This window comes from Vombatus ursinus, unplaced genomic scaffold, assembly GCF_900497805.2.
Source record: "Vombatus ursinus unplaced genomic scaffold, bare-nosed wombat genome assembly UNPS02014781.1, whole genome shotgun sequence".
NCBI classification, from domain to species: domain Eukaryota; kingdom Metazoa; phylum Chordata; class Mammalia; order Diprotodontia; family Vombatidae; genus Vombatus; species Vombatus ursinus.
This window is the reverse complement of record NW_020954559.1, coordinates 13415982-13437376: the sequence shown is the minus strand read 5'-3', so window position 1 is coordinate 13437376 and position 21395 is coordinate 13415982. Positions and strand designations below refer to the sequence as shown.

General features: G+C 37.3%; 1 protein-coding gene across 8 annotated transcripts in view; it reads right to left on the bottom strand.

Annotated features, from left to right (window-relative positions):
- The window catches only part of LOC114046189 (probable phospholipid-transporting ATPase IH), a 222872-nt gene that overhangs the window by 94608 nt on the left and 106869 nt on the right, over window positions 1-21395 (bottom strand). For all 8 annotated transcript variants that reach the window (XR_003569472.1, XM_027866424.1, XM_027866425.1 and 5 more), the window contains exon 2: window positions 9550-9672. Coding sequence is in view for 7 of the 8 variants with exons in the window: in XM_027866424.1 (XP_027722225.1) it covers window positions 9550-9672 (123 nt within the window). In the remaining variant the exon portion in view is untranslated. The remainder of the gene's footprint in view (window positions 1-9549; window positions 9673-21395) is intronic.

The following is a 21395-nucleotide window of genomic DNA, read 5'->3' as shown; positions in this document are numbered from 1 at the left end:
TTTTGAGCTCTTCTTCCACGGCCTGATTCGTAGTTTTCTTGGAGGCTTTGTTGTCTTCTTCTGCTTGTATGTTTTGATCTTCTTTGTCACCAAAGTAAGGTTCTATGGTCTGACTTCTTCTGCGCTGCTTGCTCATGATCCCAGAAACTTACTTGAGTTATAAACTCTTTGTTAAGGTAGGCGTCTGCTTCCAATGTGGAGAATGAACTGTCCCCAGCTTTGTGGGTTTTGTGCAGCTGTTTTTAGAGATACTTCTAGGGACCTGTAAATTTTCAGTTTTTCCAACGTGGTATGATAAGGGGTGAGGTGTTCACTCCTTTTCTGGCTTTTGCTCTGGTCTATGAGTGACCATAAGTGCTCTTTTCTGCCTTGGAACTGGAAGGAGGATTCCCTCTCCACTGCCACTACAAGCTCCACCATGCCAGTGCTCCTCCTTGCCCCAGGACTGCCACCCAGAACTGGGACTAAGATCCAAGCATGGGCAAAGCAAGAGAATTCTGCCTCAGCACCATTAAAGAGATCCCTGAAATCCCCCTCTTATCAGCTACTAAATTTCTATTAGTGGAACAGGGTTTCTGATTCACTATTCAATGTGTAAGGTACATGGAATGATCACTCCTTAATTTACTACTTGATTTGTTACCATAATCACTCTCATCACTCCAAGTTTTAATGTAAGCCAGAGATATGTTTGGATAATTACTATTAACATTACAGTCTCTCTATCATTAAATAACTAAAGGTGACCCCAAACCCATTTATTAATCACTACTTCTTTTCTCAAATGGAGAAGTTTCTTTTCCCACAAGTATTTGCTCATATGTTCATGTCGAAATCCCTTTTCTCTAGCCATAAATAAAACACGAGTCATCAGTGATATAGTCTATTAATAATTTAACAAGTATAACACAACGGCTTAAATAATTACTTGTAATGTTTTAGCCTTGAGGAAGATCACAGCTAGTCATCACTAACCATCACTGTTGTTTCTGACTTCACTTGAGAAACATAGTCCCACCATATTGCTCAAAATTACAGCTGAAGCCCTTAGAAAATCCTCTTCTTAATTTATTTGCAGTATAAGGGTGAAACTCAGTTCTTTGAAGGAATAAGTTCTTTTTTCTCTGTCCCTCAGTATCTTTGCCAAGAAAACCCCAAATGGGGTCACAGAGAGTCAGACACTACTGAAACGATTCAACGACAACATGATGCTAAGACAGAATCTTCATGCTAACTAATCACAAATCCCGAAAGATTGCCTAATTACTGTGGATACTGTTAATAATAACACTGACAATATCCTCTATAAACATCCTACTCTGATGCCTAATCCAGATGTGGAACTTAACCTGGATCACTGGAAAGTTATGTCAGGGAAATACAAGTTCTCATGGATGCTGCTCCAGTGGAAAGGACTTCAACACAGGACAGCAACATGTCAGGACCAGCTTTGTTAAGTTAGGAGTTTAGGCTTCTAACTAAAAGGTTAGTCACCAGGGATGACTTATTTTTTGGCTTCAGTAACTCACAAAGACAGTCTATACTGCCTAGCTGGGCTATAATATTCATTGTTGGAGGAAATGATGAGGTCACAATGATCTTGACGTATTACAACTGATCAAAAAAGAAAAATGATATTTAATTCTCTACGGTGAATCGAGAAGGAAAAAAAAGAATCCTGTGAATTTAAGACTAGGTGACTATTAAGTTACAGTAGATTTATGCATTGTCAGGTTGCATAACCAAAACTAAAAATGGCACTGGCTTTTTATTCTGAATACCTGAACTAGTAAAGCAATACAGAGGACCAACCATGCATTTTTGATGTTTTGGAAAATTGAGCAATTTAAGCAGTCCAGCATGCAATTATGCTTATCTTCCAGTTTCTGCTCTAATACTGGCAACTAACGCCTTGAAGTATTTAATATTTGAAATCTCAGATTGTCCAAACTATTGGAATGGCACAGAGGTTTTCTCGAAATAATGAAGCAGGGAAATCTAAAGGGTCTGCTCCATTCTTATATTGTGTATTGACATACTTAATGTTTTGTGTTGATTTAATGTTGGGGGAAAAAAAAGCAACTCACCCTCTCCCCCAAAGTGCTTTCATATATATTATCTTTATCTTTAATCCTGACAATGAGAAAAATCCAATTCTATTAGAACAGCTGACCCACTTCTATCAGGCAAATCAAATCTGGAGTTTTCCATAATTTAATTGGAGTGTCGTTTATAAACAAAGATACCCAGAATAGCATAATTTGATCCACCTTTGAGTCATCCTTGACTCCTCACACACACACTGTTGCTGTTCAGTTGTTTTAGTCATGCTAACTCTTCATGTCTCCATTTGGAGTTTTCTTGGCAAAGACACTGGAGAGGTTTGCCATATCCTTTTCCAGCTCATTTTATAGGGGAGGAAACTGAGGCAAACAGGTTTTAGTTTGCCCAAGGTCACAGCTTGTAAATGTCTGAAGCCAGATTTGAACTCAGGAAGACGAATCTTTCTGATTCCAGGCCTGGCCCTCTGTGCAATCTGGTGCCACCCAGCTGCCTCTCACATCACCCCACTCCCCCATTTCTAATCTGTTGCCAAGGGCTATTGTTTTTATCTTCAGTAACCCCTTTGGTATGTGTCCCCTTCTGTTGTCTCACTCTGCCACCACCCTCGTGCAGGTCCTCATCGCCCTGTGTCTGGACTACTACAATAGTGATGGTTGCTCTCTTGGACACAAGTCTCTCCCCACCCAGGCCATCCACTCAGCTCCCAAAGTGGTCATCCTAAGGCACAAGTCTGATCATGTCACCCTGATATTCAACCTATTCCAGTGCTCCTCCAGGATCCCCTCCAGGATAATATATAAAATCCTTTATCTGATATTCAAAGCCCTTCACAACCTGGGCCCTTCCTAGCTTTTCAGTCTTCTTATACTTTATTGAGGTACTCAGGATTCAAGGTACATGGGGTCTCACGAGATGCTCCATCTTCTCCCTTGAGGCATTCTCATTGGTTGATATCCACGCCTGGAATTATCTCCCTCTTCACCTCTGCTTCCTCCAAGTTCGAACCAAAATCCCACCTTTTACAGGAAGCCTTTCTAGTCCCTTTCCTCTGTTGATTATCTTCAATTAATCCTGTATAGAACTTATTTGTACATAATTGTTTGCATGTTGTCTTTCTCATTAGACTGTGAACTCCTTGAGAGCAGGCTTTGTCTTTTGCCTTTCTTTGCATCCTTAGAGCTTAGGACAGTGCTTGGCACATTAATAAATATTTATTGACTTATTGACAACTATAACTGAATGGTCTTGAGACTGTACTCTTCTTTGAGTGCTACCATAAAGTAATTCTTACCAATAGCAGCTAAAAAAAAATCTCCAACAATTATTTAATTGTAAATGGATCCAATATTCTTAAAAATATCCTGGAAACTGATTACTGCTTTATTTACAGATAGAATAAATTCAGATGTAACTGTGGTTTCATTCTCATTTGTGGAGAGGAAAATTGGTGGAAGGAATAGAAACTACGCTAGGAGTCTAAGAAAGTTACATTTTTTAAAAAAAATATAGATTTGAGATATAAAAGAAGACAAAAATGATCTATATTCTGGTAACTAATTCCTTCATCTATATACCTCAAGCTCTGCTTCCTCACTTCTTTTATTATTTCACCTCTATAGAATTCAAGGGGCATATAGGTGGCACAGTGGAAAGAGTGCCCACCTGGATGCAGGAAGACTCATCTTCCTAAGTTCAAATCTGGACTCAGACACTTAAAACTGTGTGACCCTGGGCAAGTCACTTCATCCTGTTTGCCTCAGTTTTCTCATCTATAAACTGAACTGGAGAAGGAAATGGCAAACCACTCCATCATCTTTGCCAAGAAAACCCCAAATGAGGTCAAGAAGAGTCGGACACAACTGAATAACAAATAGAACTCAAATTTCTTTTTTAGGTTTTCCAGATCTGAATATAAATAAACAATATAAACAAACCTTCATTTTGGGGAGGAGGAGAGGTCCTGGTGAAAAACTCCCTCTTCAAATGCAAATCAATACCTCTTTGGTTCATAATCTTAGAGATCTGCCTGGGGCATTGAGAGTTTAATATAATACCAAGCATTTATACAATGCTTTACAATTTGCAAAGCAATTTAAAAATATTATCTCATTTTATCCTTACAACAACCTTGGGAGGTAGGTACTATTATCATTCCCATTTTACAGATGAGGAAACTGAGATAGATGGCGATTGAGTGACTTGCCCAGGATCACAAAAAGCCAGTATGTGGCAAAGACAAAATCTGACTTTGGATCATCCTAACACCAAGACTATCTCTCTATCCACTATGTCATTCTAATTATAGCAATACAGTAATTAAAACTTGCTTGAGACAAGAAAAATAAATTAAAAGAATAAGCATAGGCAAAGAGAAAACAAAATGACTTTTTGCACATGATATATGATGATTTACTTAGAGAACCACAACTAAATGGTTATGAACTCAACTAAAAACCTAACTGAAACAAGGAACACCATCTACAAAACTGCAAAATATAAAATAAATTCACAAAAATCATCACACTTTTGCATATTAGAAACAAAGTACAGCAGGAAGAAATATAAAGAGGAATTTTATTTAAAATAACTACAAATACTATAGAATACACTTCACAATCTACGTACAACAATACTATAGGAACTACATGAATGCAATGAAACACTCTTTACATAAATAAAGACAGATCTAAATAACTGGAGAAATATCAACTGTTAAATGGTAGGCTGAGCCAATATAAAAAATTACAATACTACTTAAATCACATAGGAGTAAATTTGTTTCATTTTTTCAGAGGGAGGAGGGTAGGTAAAAGGGAGAGAATTAGGAGCCAAAAACACAATAAAATTGACTATTAAAAAAAAGTTACTACTTGCTTATACATGTTGCTAATAAGGAATGACTTAAAAAGAATTTTCACAACTAAGAAAGAGATAAGTTTCGCCATCTGATATTTTGTCATTTATATTTGAGATATATATTTCAAAATTAATTTTTGGTTTGGAACTGTATTTCACTGGTGTAGAAAAATCCCAGCAAGCAAAGAATCTCACTATACCAATAAGGATCCTCAATTTTTCTGTAACATCATCTTGGAGAATTGTCTGAGAGACACCCTGAGAAGTTCAATGACTTGTTAAGGTCACACAGCCAGTATATACCCGAGGAAAACCTTGAACAGTTCTTCCTGACTCTGAGGACAATTGTCATACTCTCGATGCTTAGGATACCTCTGCCTCTCCAAAACACATCATGTGACAGTTTTCAATTTCTCCTGGTCCTGTTCATACCTTTAAATAAAAACAAACTTCCTAAAAAAAGAGCAAGGGGGTGGGAGGCAAACAGAGACAAAGGAAAGCAGAATTCTGAACTCTATGAAAATTTTTTCAAGGGATAGGTTTCTTAGGCATAATGTAGGGTAATGGAGATTTTAAATGAACAAAATAACCAAGGCTGCTCCAAAAACAGGTAACTCTTGTTATCCCTACGTCTCCTACACAGGGATGGCTATGTGTCCCTCCCTGTCCTTCTTTCTTGCTCCACTGTTGAGACCTGAATGACCAGCTTGCCCAGGTTATCGATCAGAGGTCTCCTACCCCCCTCCAACAGTAACATGTAGCCAACACTGCATAGAGAACTGAGGCTTGGTCTTGGAGACTTGGGACAATTGTGACACCAGCTGGGTGACCTTAAATTTTTTCATCTGTAAGGTGAGGAGTGCAATTAGAGACCATCTCTAAGGTTCCTTCCAGTTCCAAATCTATATTATACAGGCATTTACTGTATTGTGTATGTACTGTACCTATATTACTTACTATTATATTATTATATATTATCATATTATATATATTATATATAATACATACATAATATATTATTGTATTATATTATTATTAATATATTACTATATTACCTATATTTAGGTACAGTATTTGCCAAATAAACTTTTGTGGCCTAGAAACTTTGAGAAATTAATCATTATTTTATGGTAAAATGTAACTTAGGGGCTACATGTTATGTAATACCTGAGATGAACTCTCTGAAGACAGTTAGGTAAGGAACAGAAGGAAACATAGTTAATAACTTTTCTTTGAGGAAAAAAATCATGTAACTTCAATTTTTTAAAAGAAGATTTCAGTGTTACTTTTTATCTCATGGCATGATTAAGGGGTAGGATGAAAGCAACTGGGTATCAATCTTGTCCCTTCATACCTGCGGATCTCACCAGTTCTCAGTTTTCTCATTTATAAAATGAGAGAGTTGGCCAAGATGGTTTCTAAGGCCTTCGAGCTCTAAACCTATGATCTTATAATTACCACAGACAATTCAGTAACTTTCTCACCTCTCAGACAGAATGTTTACAAACTTTGGATATAGCAAGAATTAACTTTCTAAGCAATAACAGCTAACACTTACACAGCATTTACTAACTATGCCAGGTACTGTGCAAGCATTTCAAAATTATTATGGCATTTGATTCTCACAACAACTCTGGGAGGCAGGTGCTATTTTTATTACCCTCATTTTATAAATGAAGAAACTGAAGCAAACTGAAGGGAAGTGATTTGCCCAGGGTCACACAGCTCATAAGTGTCTGAGGTCAATTTGGACATAGGTCTTTCTGAGTCCAGCCCAGCACTCTATCCACTGCACCAGCTAGCTGCCAATGAACATTTAAGATGCAGGAAAATTTAAGAGCTGGCCTTTTTTTTTTTTTTTTTGGTTGAGGAGGCGTTAATGTAGTATATATCCTGTTCACAAATTATTCAATAGCAATTAAATTTCTATTGAATGGGGCAGCTAGGTGGAGCAGTGGATAGAGTGCTGGGTCTGGATTCAGGAAGACGCATCTTCCTGAGTTCAAATATGGCCTCAGGCACTTACTGGCTGTGTGACCCTGGGCAAATCACTTAACCCTGTTTGCCTCAATTTCCTCACCTGTAAAATAAGCTGGAGAAGAAAATGGCAAAACTCTTGGGTATATAATTTCTGGGAACAGTTCACTAAGCTCTTCAATCTCTCATCCTCAAAGGTGCCTCAGCTGCCTTTATCCTTTTGTTCAGCATGACCAGCCTCTTCTCAGCGATGGTGAACTGAGACCCAGTCTCACTGTAATGGATGTGTAAAAGGAGGCCACACCCAGGTAGTAATGGGTCTCTGCCAGTAGCCAGTCCTGGATCTCTAAGCAATCCTCCTTTGTCTCCCATTTACATACATTCACACACATGTCTCTTGGTGCATGGTGTATACAGAAGATACTTAATAAATGTCTATTGAAGGGGAGGATTTCAACTGATGGAGGGAGTGGCATGAATTTAATGAGAAATGAGTGTGTTGTAAGAAAAAAAAGGGCATCAACAAAACTTTTGAAAATCAAATTAACCACTTTTCAAGAGGATTTAAGGTTCTTACTATTCTACTGTGAATTCTCTTATAAAGAGAGTTATATTTTTAATAATTCTAGATTTACTTAGCCCAAGGACAACTTAGGCAGTAAACAAAAGCTTCTCTAGCAGCCCCAATGTCCAGTTTTCAATATTTCCAAGGGCTTTTCCTGGCAGGAACATGATTATTTGTATAAAATTAATAGACCATCATTCACTTGACTCTTTCATTGCACCATTCAAAGTATCCTTGAATTGAGATCACAGTTCCATTCTTGAATCTAAAGTAGAGATGAAAGTCTTTTGTGTACTTTGCCCCACTTCTTAACCCTTCTCAAGTGAAAAGGAATTTTAGGAGTCAATGATACTTTACACATTCTCTAAAAGTCTGAATATTTAACCAGTCTATTTTTTCTAAAAGTACAAAGACTTTCAATTTATTAGTTCCTGTTCTTGAGTTTTCTGATAAAGTTAGCTTGATAAAGTAAAAATCTTTCTTAATTTTCCCTGGAAACTGAAATAGTTCTTTATGACAGAATCCTATTTTTATGATGCTCCCCAGTGCAGTCTGCCTTCTACTGATATCAAAGAAATTACTGGCATCCTCTAGTACCAGAGAGGTCCCAAAGATTTCCCTATGGGAGGAACAATGAGAATTGTGTTAGAGTCCAATAACTCTCTGGTGTATTGAACCTAGCTAGCTCTTCCTCTACAAGGGTCATCTCTGTTCTAGACATGCCTAGGCCTCCTGTTCAGTACTCTATTATGAGCTGTTGTTTTTTTTCTGGACATTCCTCCCATCCTACAATTCCCCCTGCCACATACAATTTGGTATTTTCTTTTCAGAAATGGCAGTTTCACAACTAATTGACACCTGCCTACAAAGACAGGAAAAAACTAATCAGAACCTCCTGAGCAAAACCCAGCTTCCCCTCCCACCCCCTTAATAAAACACCTGGCTCTCTTCTGTGGTCTTGCAAACCCTGACCAAACTGGGAAGAGTAGCAGGAACCGAACCTAAAATCGGTGCTGATTCCAGAGGGAGCCTTTCATAGGACCACTGAGTCCTCCTCCTCCTCCTTCTCCTCCTCTTAAGCACATGACCCAAAGACCATTTTACCCAGACCCAGATGCCACTCTGCTGGCTAAGACACAGAGGAATCCTAATCCTTCAGAGCTCCAACTGAACCCTTGTCTCTTCAGAGACTGTAATCTACACGTCAACTTGTCACACACGCTATCTCTTCCTTGCTCTCCTCATGGGGGCCTCAGGTTAAGCACATTCCTTGTTGTGATTTAAAATATACTAAAGGCTCACTGCTTTTATCCTCATTAGCCACATTGCTTGTTTAGAAACCTGAGCCCTTAAAAAAGTAGCTTCAAAAGACCAGGACAAATTGGGAGAAATAGTCTAAGAAAAAAGGGAAGGGTGCCATCAGATATTTGTGAGAAAATAGGGAAAAATGAGGAAAAACTACTTCTGGACATGTCAGACAGGAAAGATAAAGAGCAAATGGTCTCAAGAAACTGAATCAGATGTCAAGGTTTAGGAACCATTCCGGTGCATCTTTCCCCCATACCCTTGATAGCTACATTTTTCCCATAGGGCAAACACTTTCCACACTCTAACCTTTACCTCAATCAGAAAATTACAGAATATTTGTTCATTGTAAAACAAAATATTTCTGTCACAAAATAGTTTTAGTAAGTATAGTACCCTTAAGAGCCAGAGGGGAAAAATTAATTCAATAATTACTCATTATGGAAATCTGCATTCCACAGATAGTATCTATTGTTCATTTTATCACTTACCTCTATTATAAAATTGCTAAACCAAATTACCTACAAATTGTTTTACCACTGATGAAGCATGTTACCCACCTCCTAATAGAGAGGGTGAAGGAATCAAGATGCACAATAAGATGCATTTTTGGACATAGTCAATATGAGAATTTACTTTGCTTGACTACACATATTTGTTACAAGGGACTTTCTTCTTTGTTTTTTTGGGGGGAAGAGGTGGGACTGAGAGAAAATAAATGCTTGTTAATTAAAAAATTAGTTCAAAAAATAATAAATATGTAGATTAACAGTAAAACTTACCTTGGAAGAGACTATTCTATTATCTGGGTATTTTTGTGGAATGTATGCTTCAGCACCTGGAGGGGGTTCCTTGTGTCCGACATAGATGGTCCGACTATCAACCCAATTTTCTTCTCCAGCACACTGTAAACAAGAACAGAGATCAACTTAAGATACTCAAAATATAAACACCAAAGGCCAGACAGGCAAGTCCTGTCTCTCATTATAATTTTTATTCCTACCAGTGACCATTAGTGTTCTTTGGTTAAATGGCTCATTGGCAGAAAAAGATCAACCAATTCACTTACATACCTACCCAAAAAGAGGAAGAAGAGAGGAAAATGCAGCTGGTTGAGATGGAACCCTTGGAATCCCTAATATAAGATCTACTTTTGATTATTACCCAGTAATCAAACTGACTTCATCAATAGGACATGAGAAGACACAAATATATCAGTAAGAAGTGAAAACTCCTTTTCACAGTTGACAATTCAGTTTCCCCATTAACTAAAATGGCAGCATTATTTTGCCACATACATCTGAAAGAATCAATTTCTTCTGAAATGGAATGCAATAGCAAAACCTTAAGACTTCCATAAAGAAAACAGAGAGCATTAGCAGGTCTGTAAAATCAGATGATCTCTAAAGCTACTCCCAGTTCTGACATTCTATGAATCTCTGATAAAAGTCTTAAGAGAATAATGGTGAAGCCACTGGCTAAAACTGGTGTAGGAATTAACGTTAGATTTCCACTAACTGTGCTATCTTGTGACTTCCAAGAATAAACTATAAATCACTCTGCTCCTCTCAAAGTTAACCACAACAAAATCAAAAGCCCCAAACTCACAGATTCCCCATTCCAGTAGGATCTGAGTGTCCAATATGGAAGAAGGTAGAAAATGAATTTCAATGAAGAAAACACTGGTAAAAAATAGCTTTTGACCTGTAAAGCACATCTAAAATTGTTATTGTATTAACTCCTAAAAAAGAACCATAATCTATTATCACATACAAAGATATGGTACAAACTAAATTTTGTTGTTGAATTGTGTCTGACTCTGGGGTTTTCTTGGCAAAGATACTAGAGTGGTTTTCCATTTCCTTCTCCAAAGTTTATAAAATAAAAGCATCAACTGTTAAAGTTGAAAGGGACCTTGGAGATCATCTAGTCATAACAAAGTCCATAAGAATATTATAAACAAGGTTATGTATGTTCTGAGAAAGGTAAGGTCATGTGAACTGACTGGACTGGAGGAGGAGATACTGGAGCTGCTGGAGGGCAGGAGAACAACAGGAGCACATGCTACACTTAAGAAACATAAGTAGCAAAGGTGCAGAGGTGAGAAATCTCTCACCTTTGTGTATTCATGGGAGAAGTAGTCTACTTTGACTAGTTTATAGAACTTGATAGGCAGTCTAGGAAGGTAAGTTTGGCTGCAAACCATGGAAGATATCAAACAGGTGGCTAAGAAGTTGGGGTTTTATTCCATAAGCAACAGGGTTTCTCACCAAAGGGTTTTGAAAAAGATTGACATAAATAGATTTATGCATAAGGTAATGACCTTACGGTCAGTCATCTGGCAGTGAGGAGAGAAAGATAGAGAGAGGTTGGAATGGAAGTGGAAAGATCAATATTATATAACCATTTTAAAGCTGCAGAAACTGAGACATAGGAGAATAAGCGTCTTGTCCAAGGTCAAAAAGAAAGTCAATGGTGGGGGACCAGGTCCTCTGAGAACTTCCATATCTATTCTTTCTACTATACCATGTTGTGTTCAAGGCAACACAAACTTCCATTTCTGCTCTTCCAAATTCTAAAAAAATGCATTTTCCTACTTTTCAAGTGTTACTGGCACAAGAAACACAAATACCGAGATACTCTGAAATCTCTTCATCTTCTATGACACATGAAGCTGCCACTCAGCAGGCCTGACCTTCATCTGAATCTAAAGTTTGATGTCCTCCTTTGCCAAAATCTTTAACTATGTCATCATGTCTAAAACTTACTAGTTCCCCATCACTTAAAAAGCCTGCTGCCAAAATTACATAATCCTATAATGTCTTTTCATTACATGTGGCCAAGGAGGATTTAGAGGATTACAAGCTAGATCTGTGTGTTGCAGGTTACATGACCCTAGTATTCTCCAGGAAGTAATGCTTTGTTGACTTTGCAGAAATTATCCAGGTTCCATTACCTATTTTCTTGTATCTGTGCTGTTAGTCTGCAGTGATCAGTACACCATAGGATATGTTACACAAGAAATATTAAATAAGAACATTAATAATGAAATTAGTATTAATCTTCCTGGGGATTATAAAGCTGGACCTTCTTTATACCAACACTTGCTTCATTATCAAGCATAGCAATGTAAAACACTGAAATAAAAGTGGAACTGTAATACAGACATGCTTCCTATCAACAGAAAATCAAACTACATGCTTTCAACACAGGGGCTGCTAGACTGCGCTCAATCAGAACTTCTGCTTCTAAAGTGAGCATTCAAAGAGTCAGTTTTTAATGGTGTGATAGAACTAGCTATACTTGATAGGAGGTTAATGGGTTCACCATTACTATGTCCACTCCTGCCTTTAATACCAAATTACTCCATGAAGCTGTTACTCCACAAGCCGGCTCTGGTAACAGAATCACTTCGACAAACCAGAGAGAATTTCTGTGTGTTTGGATATATTTCATCAGCATGTCTTATGACTTGCTTATTATTAGTCAACTGCATACATGTCTTAACCTCCACTATTAGACTATGAGCTTTTTTGGGGGGGGGGCTAGGCGATGGGGTTAAGTGACTTGCCCAGGGTCACACAGCTAGTAAGTGTTATGTGTCTGAGGCCAGATTTGAATTCAGGTCCTCCTGACTCCAGGGCTGCTGCTCTATCCACTGTGCCACCTAGCTGCCCCCTACCATGTTGTTTTCACAAAGACAAAACTGAAACCATTCCTGACCTCAAAGAGCTTACATTGTCCTGGAAGATTACATGAATTATCAGTGACTATGCTTTAAGAAATTATTATTGCCATATTATGAGTGCTCATCTATATTTCTGATAGCTACTGTATCATGTTCTGCACCACGATATGTATGTGTTTGTGTGTACTTATGTAACCTGTCACATCTCCATTTCTTTGCCTTTGGGGATTCACCAGTCTAATTTCTTGCCTTTGTTGTAATAATATTTACTGAGTGATCGTGATGATTTTCTTAAAGGCTACTGGGAACATCAAAAACATATCTATACACATCAAAGGAAAAACACATCTTGACTTCCTTTTTTTCTTTCTCTGACACGAGGCCAAGCTGATGGTATGATATTCCTCTCCTCATAATCTTGGACAATTTTAAAGAAAATATGATTTTGGTAAAAGGGAATCCACAATGAGAAGGGAAAAAAAATCTCACTAGTTCTTGGAATTTATTTTTGTAATAAATTTTTTCTCATAAGTTTTAAAGAAAGCAGTTAGTTAAATGGCCCCAGTTCTGTGCCTATGATTCTGTTTCCTAGTGGCTGGTCTAGTACGATGCTATCTTGACTAGGTACATGGTTTTTTCCCTATAACTTTATTAGACTTACAGCAAGAGCAATGTCTATCTATAGAAGGACATAGTAAAAATAAATTTTCAAAAGAATAAAATTTGAGGCCAGTTCATCTACTCAAAAGTCCAATAGATTTGTTTGCTATCAAATTCTCTGAATTCAATTCAGTAAAAAATTTTCAAACATTACTACATAGAAGAAATCAATAGAGCAGGTACTATTTCAATTAACATCTATGCAATCACTATTTTTTTTTAAAAGCAATTAGGGTTAAGTGACTTGACCAGGGTCACATAGCTAGTAAGTGTCAAGTGTTTGGTCTGAGGCCAGATTTGAACTCATGTCCTCCTGACTTCAGGGCCGGTGCTCTATCCACTGAGCCACCTAGCTGCCCCTACAAATCACTATTCTAATCTAGAATTTGATCAAAAAACAAATTCTATGTTGAGATGCATTGAGACTTCTAGTAATCAAAAAGGAAAGTGCATGTGATTATGTACAAACTATATATACATGACATAAAAGCTATATATACTGTTCAAGAAGCAATGGGCCTCCTACATCCCCTGAAGTATTATTAGAATACAAAAGGCTGTGATATACATACAGTATTCAATAAGATCACAGTGTATTTAGTATTCCACAAAAGACTACAACAGGAAAGGGCATGGCAGGAAGATGACATATGGGAGCTCTGAAATGCTCTTTTCTACATGCCATATGGGTGCAAATGTGGACAAAAATGATCCTATGAAGGGCGCTTTGAATAAATGACTCCTTTTTTTGGCCAGATATTAGATGTTACACTTCATTTAAGAAATAACACCTGGATATTGGGAAAAGGGTGAAGTAAGTCAGCATGATTTTGAACAATGAGTTCTATTCCTTCTTCTCTATTCTTAATAAATCCATTAAAAGTTACAACCAAAGAGCTATAAAAAGCTATGTATCATGTGTTTCTATTAATAGTTGAAAGCTCAACAGACTGAAACTGAGTTTTGGGGAAACGAGTTAAGATACATTTCAACTTTAGTTCTTCAGCTGTTAGCCACAGGATATGTAATCCAAAAAGTGATTTTTTTCAGCAAGAGAAAAAGAATTATATTTTATTGCAGTAATAACATCACTTAAAACGTCTCTACTTTTTTAAGCTTTTGAGAAATTATTAACTATAAAATAATTTTTTGGTGTGCTCAGATACAGACCAAGGATCATATGATAGTCTCTTTTGTTGTTGTCATTCAGTCTTTTTCAGTCATGTCTGACTCTTCTTGGCCCCATTTGGGGTTTTCCTAGTAAAGATACTGGAGTGGTTTGCCGTTTCCTTCTCTAGTTCATTTTACAGATGAGGAAACTGAGGCAAACAAGGTGAAGTGACTTGCCCAGAGTCACACAGCTAGTAAGTGTCTGAGGCCAGATCTGAACTCAAGAAGACGAGGCTTCCTGACTTCAGGTCCAGCACTCTATCCACTGTGCTGCTACTGCCCTCGATTTTCTCTTTACAGTTATTTAAAATCTGTGCTGCCTCAACCTACATACTAAACAAGCAAGAAAATCCCCCCAGCAAATTAGAAATTAAACCTCTTTAAAAAAAAAAGAGTACTTCAAATCATGGGAAGTCTTAATTTCATAAGAATTACAATCAAAAGGCAAGAGAGAGATGTAAATAGGTTCTAGTATCTTACTAATGATGACTTGTTCACAAGAAGTGGCTGTGTGAATATAAAATCATAACAGGAGGTGGGTCGATCATCTAACGAAAATAAGGGAGAGGAGAGCGCCAGCCCACAGGCTGTATTAGCACTAGCACTGAATGGTTAAAGATGCACAGGGAGGCCTTTCCACAGAATGGGTGGATTGACTGAGAATTCTTTGAAAGACACAGGTAATAGTTACACCAGTTGAGAAAGGGTGGGGTGAGCTATGATACCCAGCATTATACGAGAAGACAGCTATCGATGAGACGAAGGACCTACCAAAAAACACGTATGTGCCAATAAAAGCTATAAAAAGAATAGACCAAATGTAGTCAGTTCCAAAGAATACGTGGCATAGTAAAGCGATTACGTGAAATTTTTATGCTTGGTTCCAAGATATCTACAGAAAGGTAGTGTGTAAAGAACATTAGGAGTTAGGAGATTTGCATTCTAGCCTCACCTACCCAACTATATGCTGTAACTTTAGGCAAATCAACAATCTCTCTGGATCTCTACCTTCTCACCTGTAAAATTCAACTATCAGATGTGACCTTCTGTCTTTCCTATTCTGAAATCTTTGTTCTTCAGCCTATTAATCCAATAGTGTGATTTCCAAATTTCTGACCCTTCTTGAGATACTCTAAATTTCAATTACTGGGGACATTATTTGGGGTCAAACTATCTAAAAAATTTTAAGTTATCATTTAATTTTTTTTAATCACAAAAGAAAGCTCTGAATCCAAAAGGTCAGTATTTTCTTTGGGAAGCTAACAGACACGGAAGTTACGTCTAGATTCTTGAACAATTTCCTACGAACCCTACTAAATCATCAAACAGCACCCAAGGATAATCATGAAGTCTCAGACCAGAGCCTTCTAGAACTCTTTTAACTGGAAGCGTTTTCACTAGAACTCTACTGGGCTTAGCCAGATTGGGGAATGTAGGGCACAATTGTTACCCAAGCAGCTTCACAAATATTCAGGGCAGAGAAAAAATGGTCAAAATTGCGCTTGGGCCCTTCCCCCTTAAAACACTGGGGTATGGCTGAGGTTAGATGAAAAACAATTATAGCAAAAAGACCAGCCAAGTACTCTGATAGGGTACTCTAAAGAGGAGACACTGCAATCAGTGATGGATTCGGCAAGAAGTAGGTGTTAAAAATAAAAATCTCGGCACGTGTGCATTGTGAAAGGAAACTTCTGCCCCTACGTCCAAATAGGGTGTTGAGTACTACCTATGTCATCAACATGAAATTATAAGGGCGAGAAATATTTGACTTATGAGTATACAGATATACAGAAACACATGCACACACAGATGCCGAGAAAGGGTGTTTCTAGTTTAATTCAATGTTCTTTTTCTAACTATATGTGGGGAAAAAAAACTCTACACTAAACATTCGTTATGAATAAACCCAAATATTTAGCCAGCATATGTAAGAAATTTATGTTCAATATGAAAATACATAGGCAGATGGGATACTTTCCAGTAGTGTTTGCAACTAATGAAGTAACTTTTCGGCATCAGCTGTAACCCTAACCTCACTTTATTCTGTTAACTGGAGTTCTTTAATATATAAATGTGTTCAGTTCAGCATACACTTAAATGTAACACTTGGCAATGATCATAGAGCTTAAATAATTAAGCACACACACAAACCAAATTACTCCATGGTCAATAACCCTAAGAAATGAACAGTATGATTATTAAAGTTAAGCATGGAACTAGCTGTTTAATAACTTTAGATAATTAATGAGATGAAAATATAGGCATTCATTCTAATAAGTTTTAAATCTTCTCACTAATTTGTATTCTTTAAGACCTGTTGAGTTAAAAATGTTAGTCTTATTTAACAGCATGGAATTATTTAACTATCTAGAACATCATTTTCATGTTCTCTTTTTGAACATAATGAATAGGTTTTATAGCAAAGGACAGCAAAACCCTCAAAAATAAAAGTGGTTATGCAATTTCTTAATTTTCTGAGATAAGTTTTCCTTTTCCTGAATTACTAAATCGATTTTGTTCACTACCTCACCCTAGGAAAGAATCCACTTCTTGGGGAGCAATGGGATATTCCCTTTTTCCTCTTCCCTACTAATTTGTAAAACTTTGGAGATAATGAGAGCTTTGGTAACTTTGCACAAATTGTCAGCTACCTATCTTTGATGAACTGGGACCTAACAGAAAAACAGCTATTTCTCTTAGTGAATTGGTTTTTCAGCACTTACAGGCACAAAAGCATAGGTTCCCTAGGAATAACTCATGCCAGGTTGATCAAATTTCCTAAAAATTACAGCAGACCAAAAGAGTAATGGCATCCCTCAGGAAGTAGTGAGCTCTTCATCAACACAGACCTTCCTCAAACAAAAAGCTGGATGGCCACATGTCAGGAACACCACAAAGGTTAAGCGTGGTTCAGGGTCAAACTAAATGAAATCTATGACTTGATACCCTCTTCTACTCTAAGATTCTGTGATTTTATGAACTTCCTTCCCATTTTATTTTCCCAGGTCTTCCTCATAATGTGTAGACAATATTGATAAAGAAAAGAACTATCTTTAATTCCATCATCTCCCCCATAAATACAATCTCAAACAGCATATAAATGAGGAAACAAAGGGGCCAGAAGCAGAAAAACAGTGGCAAATCACTATAGCTCTGGGTGACACTGCAGAATATAGCAGTCTGAAAACCAGTATTGGAAGATATGTGCTCCATTTCTTGATTACTGTTGGTTCATGGATTTATTGAGAGAAAAATCAATCTATTTTAGATGTACAGGACTGGTCAAACTGCTGCTTGTAAAGCACACAAATCTTTGTGTCCAAGAAAGTTTGTTTGCTTTCCGGACGTGGGAACTAGGCAACACATGATATTCGTTGAAGAAAGACCATAAGGTGGTATTATACTCTAGAGGCCAGTGCCAACTACAGAAGACATGTTTCCTTCAAATATTACTAAACCCCTATCCATTCAAGTGCTAAGGTACATTCCATTTCAAAAGACACTCAATGTGAAGCTTTCAAGTGTGTGTAAAAGCATTTAGTTAAAAATTAATCCCTACTATTTCCTAGCATCTGAGAACAGGACTTCAACATACCCCCAAAACTATGAATATATGACGAGTTTCTTTAAATAGAACTTGAGATTCCCTATCTGATAATGAAAAAAAAGCATACTCAAACTAGAAATATCACTAGAAGACTGCCTTTGAAATGCTGTGAGTTAGCATTTTGTAAAATGGAACTCAATAGAACACAATACCAACTAATGCTGGTCTTTTTCTTTAGTCGCAATAATGGAGTAGGTGGGCCATGTGATTTTGTCCCTAATTACTAATTAATATGGTACAGAAAACAAGAAAGCAGTGGTACTCATTAGACAACAAAACATACTCCATTACTTTAATGAATTTACTCATCGGGATAATCCAAAGGCAATGGAATGAATATGTTTTGGTTGCCCCTATCTAATATCAATTAGGTAGTGAAAACAACATCATGATATAGTGGAAAGAACTGTGTGCCTGCAATCATAGGCCCAGAGTTCAAATTTTAGCTTTGCTACTTACTGCCTATATGACCTTGAGCAACAGCCTCAAGTCTCATCATCTGTAAAATTCAGGGGTTGCACCAGATAAGGTCCTTTCCAGTTCTACATCTATGTGATCAGTACAATAAAGAAACAGACGAGAATAACAGAAGGAGAGTAGGTTTTCATTTTTTTTAAAAAAACTGAATTTAATTCCATATGCATTTATTCATTACTTCCTACATGCAAAGTATCACATGATTTCAAAGAGTAAAACTGTAAGCAATTATAAAGTGGATTAAAAAAAATCTAATGCTAGGATGGCAAGTATTTACATGCTTCATCAAAAAGCATGAGTAAAACATCTAGTTCTTTTTTCCATGAAGCATAAGGATATTTTCTCCATTAACCACTATTTCCCCACCCCATTCTCTTGAAATAACATACTTATTCTTAATAGAAATGGTAAAGAACATGTGTGATTTTGTACATCTTCTGTCAATGGGAAAACACACACACACACACACACACACACACACACACACACACACACAGAGAACAGTCTTTCAGAAAAGGACATTGCCACACATGGCTTTATCCTAAACTGTCAGGATTGGATTTTCATTTGCGTCATGTACTACTGAAACCCTGCCGATCTGTATTATAAAGATGTTTGCTGTCATTTTGTCACACTAATTGTACAGGTTAAGCTTTTAATATTCACTGTCCCTTCCCAACGTGATGCTGCATTTTGGTATGTTGCCACCAAGTAAATGGTGGCCACATTTTACTCACCTGATTCAAATGACAAAGTTTTGCCTAAAATTTAGACAGGGCTTTTTGAGCAAGTCTCATAGATATGACTAATAAATTTTACTCAAGTTATTTATCAAAAACTTTAGCTGTAAAATTGATGAACTTAAGCATTTTCTTTCAAATATGATATTTTGGAGTGGTTTTGAAGGAAAGAAACACAATGCCAAGGTTCTTATTAACTTTGTTTTCTGCCCCTTCCACCACCCTCTTTAAACTCATACTCTATCCCAGTTTCTGATAACAAGTTTTAGCAGTGTCTTCTCACCCTCCAACCACCCAAGCAACAAGTTGTTGTTCCACTTCGTATGACCATATGAAGCTTTTTTTAAAACAACAACAACAACAACATTCTATAGCAATAGGGCAATGCTCTGGAAAATAAGGGGAGACTTTTAAGAGTCAGAAAAGGTAAGAAATCCCTTCGATAAGGGGTAGAGACATGCAGTTGGGACCATTAAGATAAAAGTCCAGCCACTTGTTGCTTGGGTGGTTTTTTGGTTTTATGAGTTTAATACCACTCACCATTAGCATTGCTATTGTAAACTCTTATTAATACTGTTGTTGTTCAGACATATCCAACTCTTCGTGACACCATTTGGGATTTTCTTCGCAAAGATACATAGTATCTAGTGGCTTGCTGTTTCCTTCTCCAGCTCATTTTACAGATGAGAAAACAGAGGCAAATGGAGTTTAGTGACTTGTCCAAGGTCACACGGCTAGTAAATGGCGGAGGTCAGATTTGAACTCAGGAAGATGAATCTTCTTGACTCTAAGCCCAGTGCTCAATCCATTATGCCACCTAGTTGCCCTATTACTATCTTTACTTAATTGTAAAAACAAAAATGATGTGCAGATTGGCCTACATCACAGGGATGTTCTTTTCTCTAGTCTAGGCACTGTATTAGTCAATTACATAATGAACATTTTGCTGAAGAAACCGGGAATAAACCAGATTTCTATCTTTATCTTTCAAATAATTTTAATTGCTCCAGGTGGGGCTTGCTACTTAACCGTATTACATTGTTAATACTTTTATTTTTATATTTTTTGGTAAAGAATCTCTTAATTTATTAACTGCACAAATCCAGATTTTCATATATTAATATTACTTAAAACTCATACTGAAAATGTGCCAAATTTCTAGAAGCAATTGCCTTTAGACTGCATTGTTGTTATTCAGTTGTTTTTCAGTTGTGTCTAACTCTTCATGACCCCATTTGGGGTTTTCTTGGCAAAGATACCAGGGTGGTTTGCCATTTCCTTCTCTAGCTCATTGTTACAGGTGAGGAACTGAGGCAAACAGGTAAGTGACTTGACAGGGTCACACAGCTAATAAGTGTCTGAGGCCAGATTTGAACTCAGAAAACGAATCTTTTGAACTAAAGGCCAGGCACTCTATCCATTGTGCCATCTATTACCTTTCAGGATATGATCAAGTAGTTCATTCCTGATTAATCTGCAGAGATTTCAAAACTACCACCGGTCTGGCAAGCAAGTGTAATAATGAAAAGAACACTCAACGGCCAGAGCTAGAATCCTACCTCTGATTTTTCTCAGGGGCTCAGGGTCTGGATCAGAACAGTAAACCACTGAATCAGATACTCTGAAGCACCTTTTATCTCCAAACACTAAAAAATCAAATCAACTCTGACAACAGCTGACTTCCAATCAATCAGTTTTAGAACCACCCAGAAGTACTTGATCACAAGTTGCTAGGGAGCTCTTATTTTTCCCAAACAGGGAATGGATTTTTTTCACCATCCTTAGGGGAAATGAGGTATGTTAAAGTGGTATTCTCTATCACCACTACCTCTAACTCCTATTTTTGATATCTGGCTCTTTTTTTTTTAAGTGAAAATGCCCCTTCTTCCTTCTTATATAAAGCACTTTTGCACTGTAGGCAATGTTTCCTAATTTCTCCCAACTACGGGGGCCCTCTCACTCTAAACTGTTGTGCTTTGATTCTGTATACAAATGGACAGATAGAGTGCTGGGCCTGGAGTCAGGAAGTCATTTTCATGAGTCAAATCCAGCCTCAGACACTTACTAGCTGCATGACCCTGAGCAAGGAAGTCACTTACCCCTGCTTGCCTTAGTTTTCTCATCTGTTAAAGAGTCAGAAAAAGAAACGGCAAACCACTCCAGTGTCTTTGCCAAGAAAACCCCAAGTGAGGTCACAAAGACTCAGACACGACTGAAACGATGGAACAATAACATACATGTACACGTTACCTCCTGCATAGAACATCAGCTCCTTGAAATCAGTGT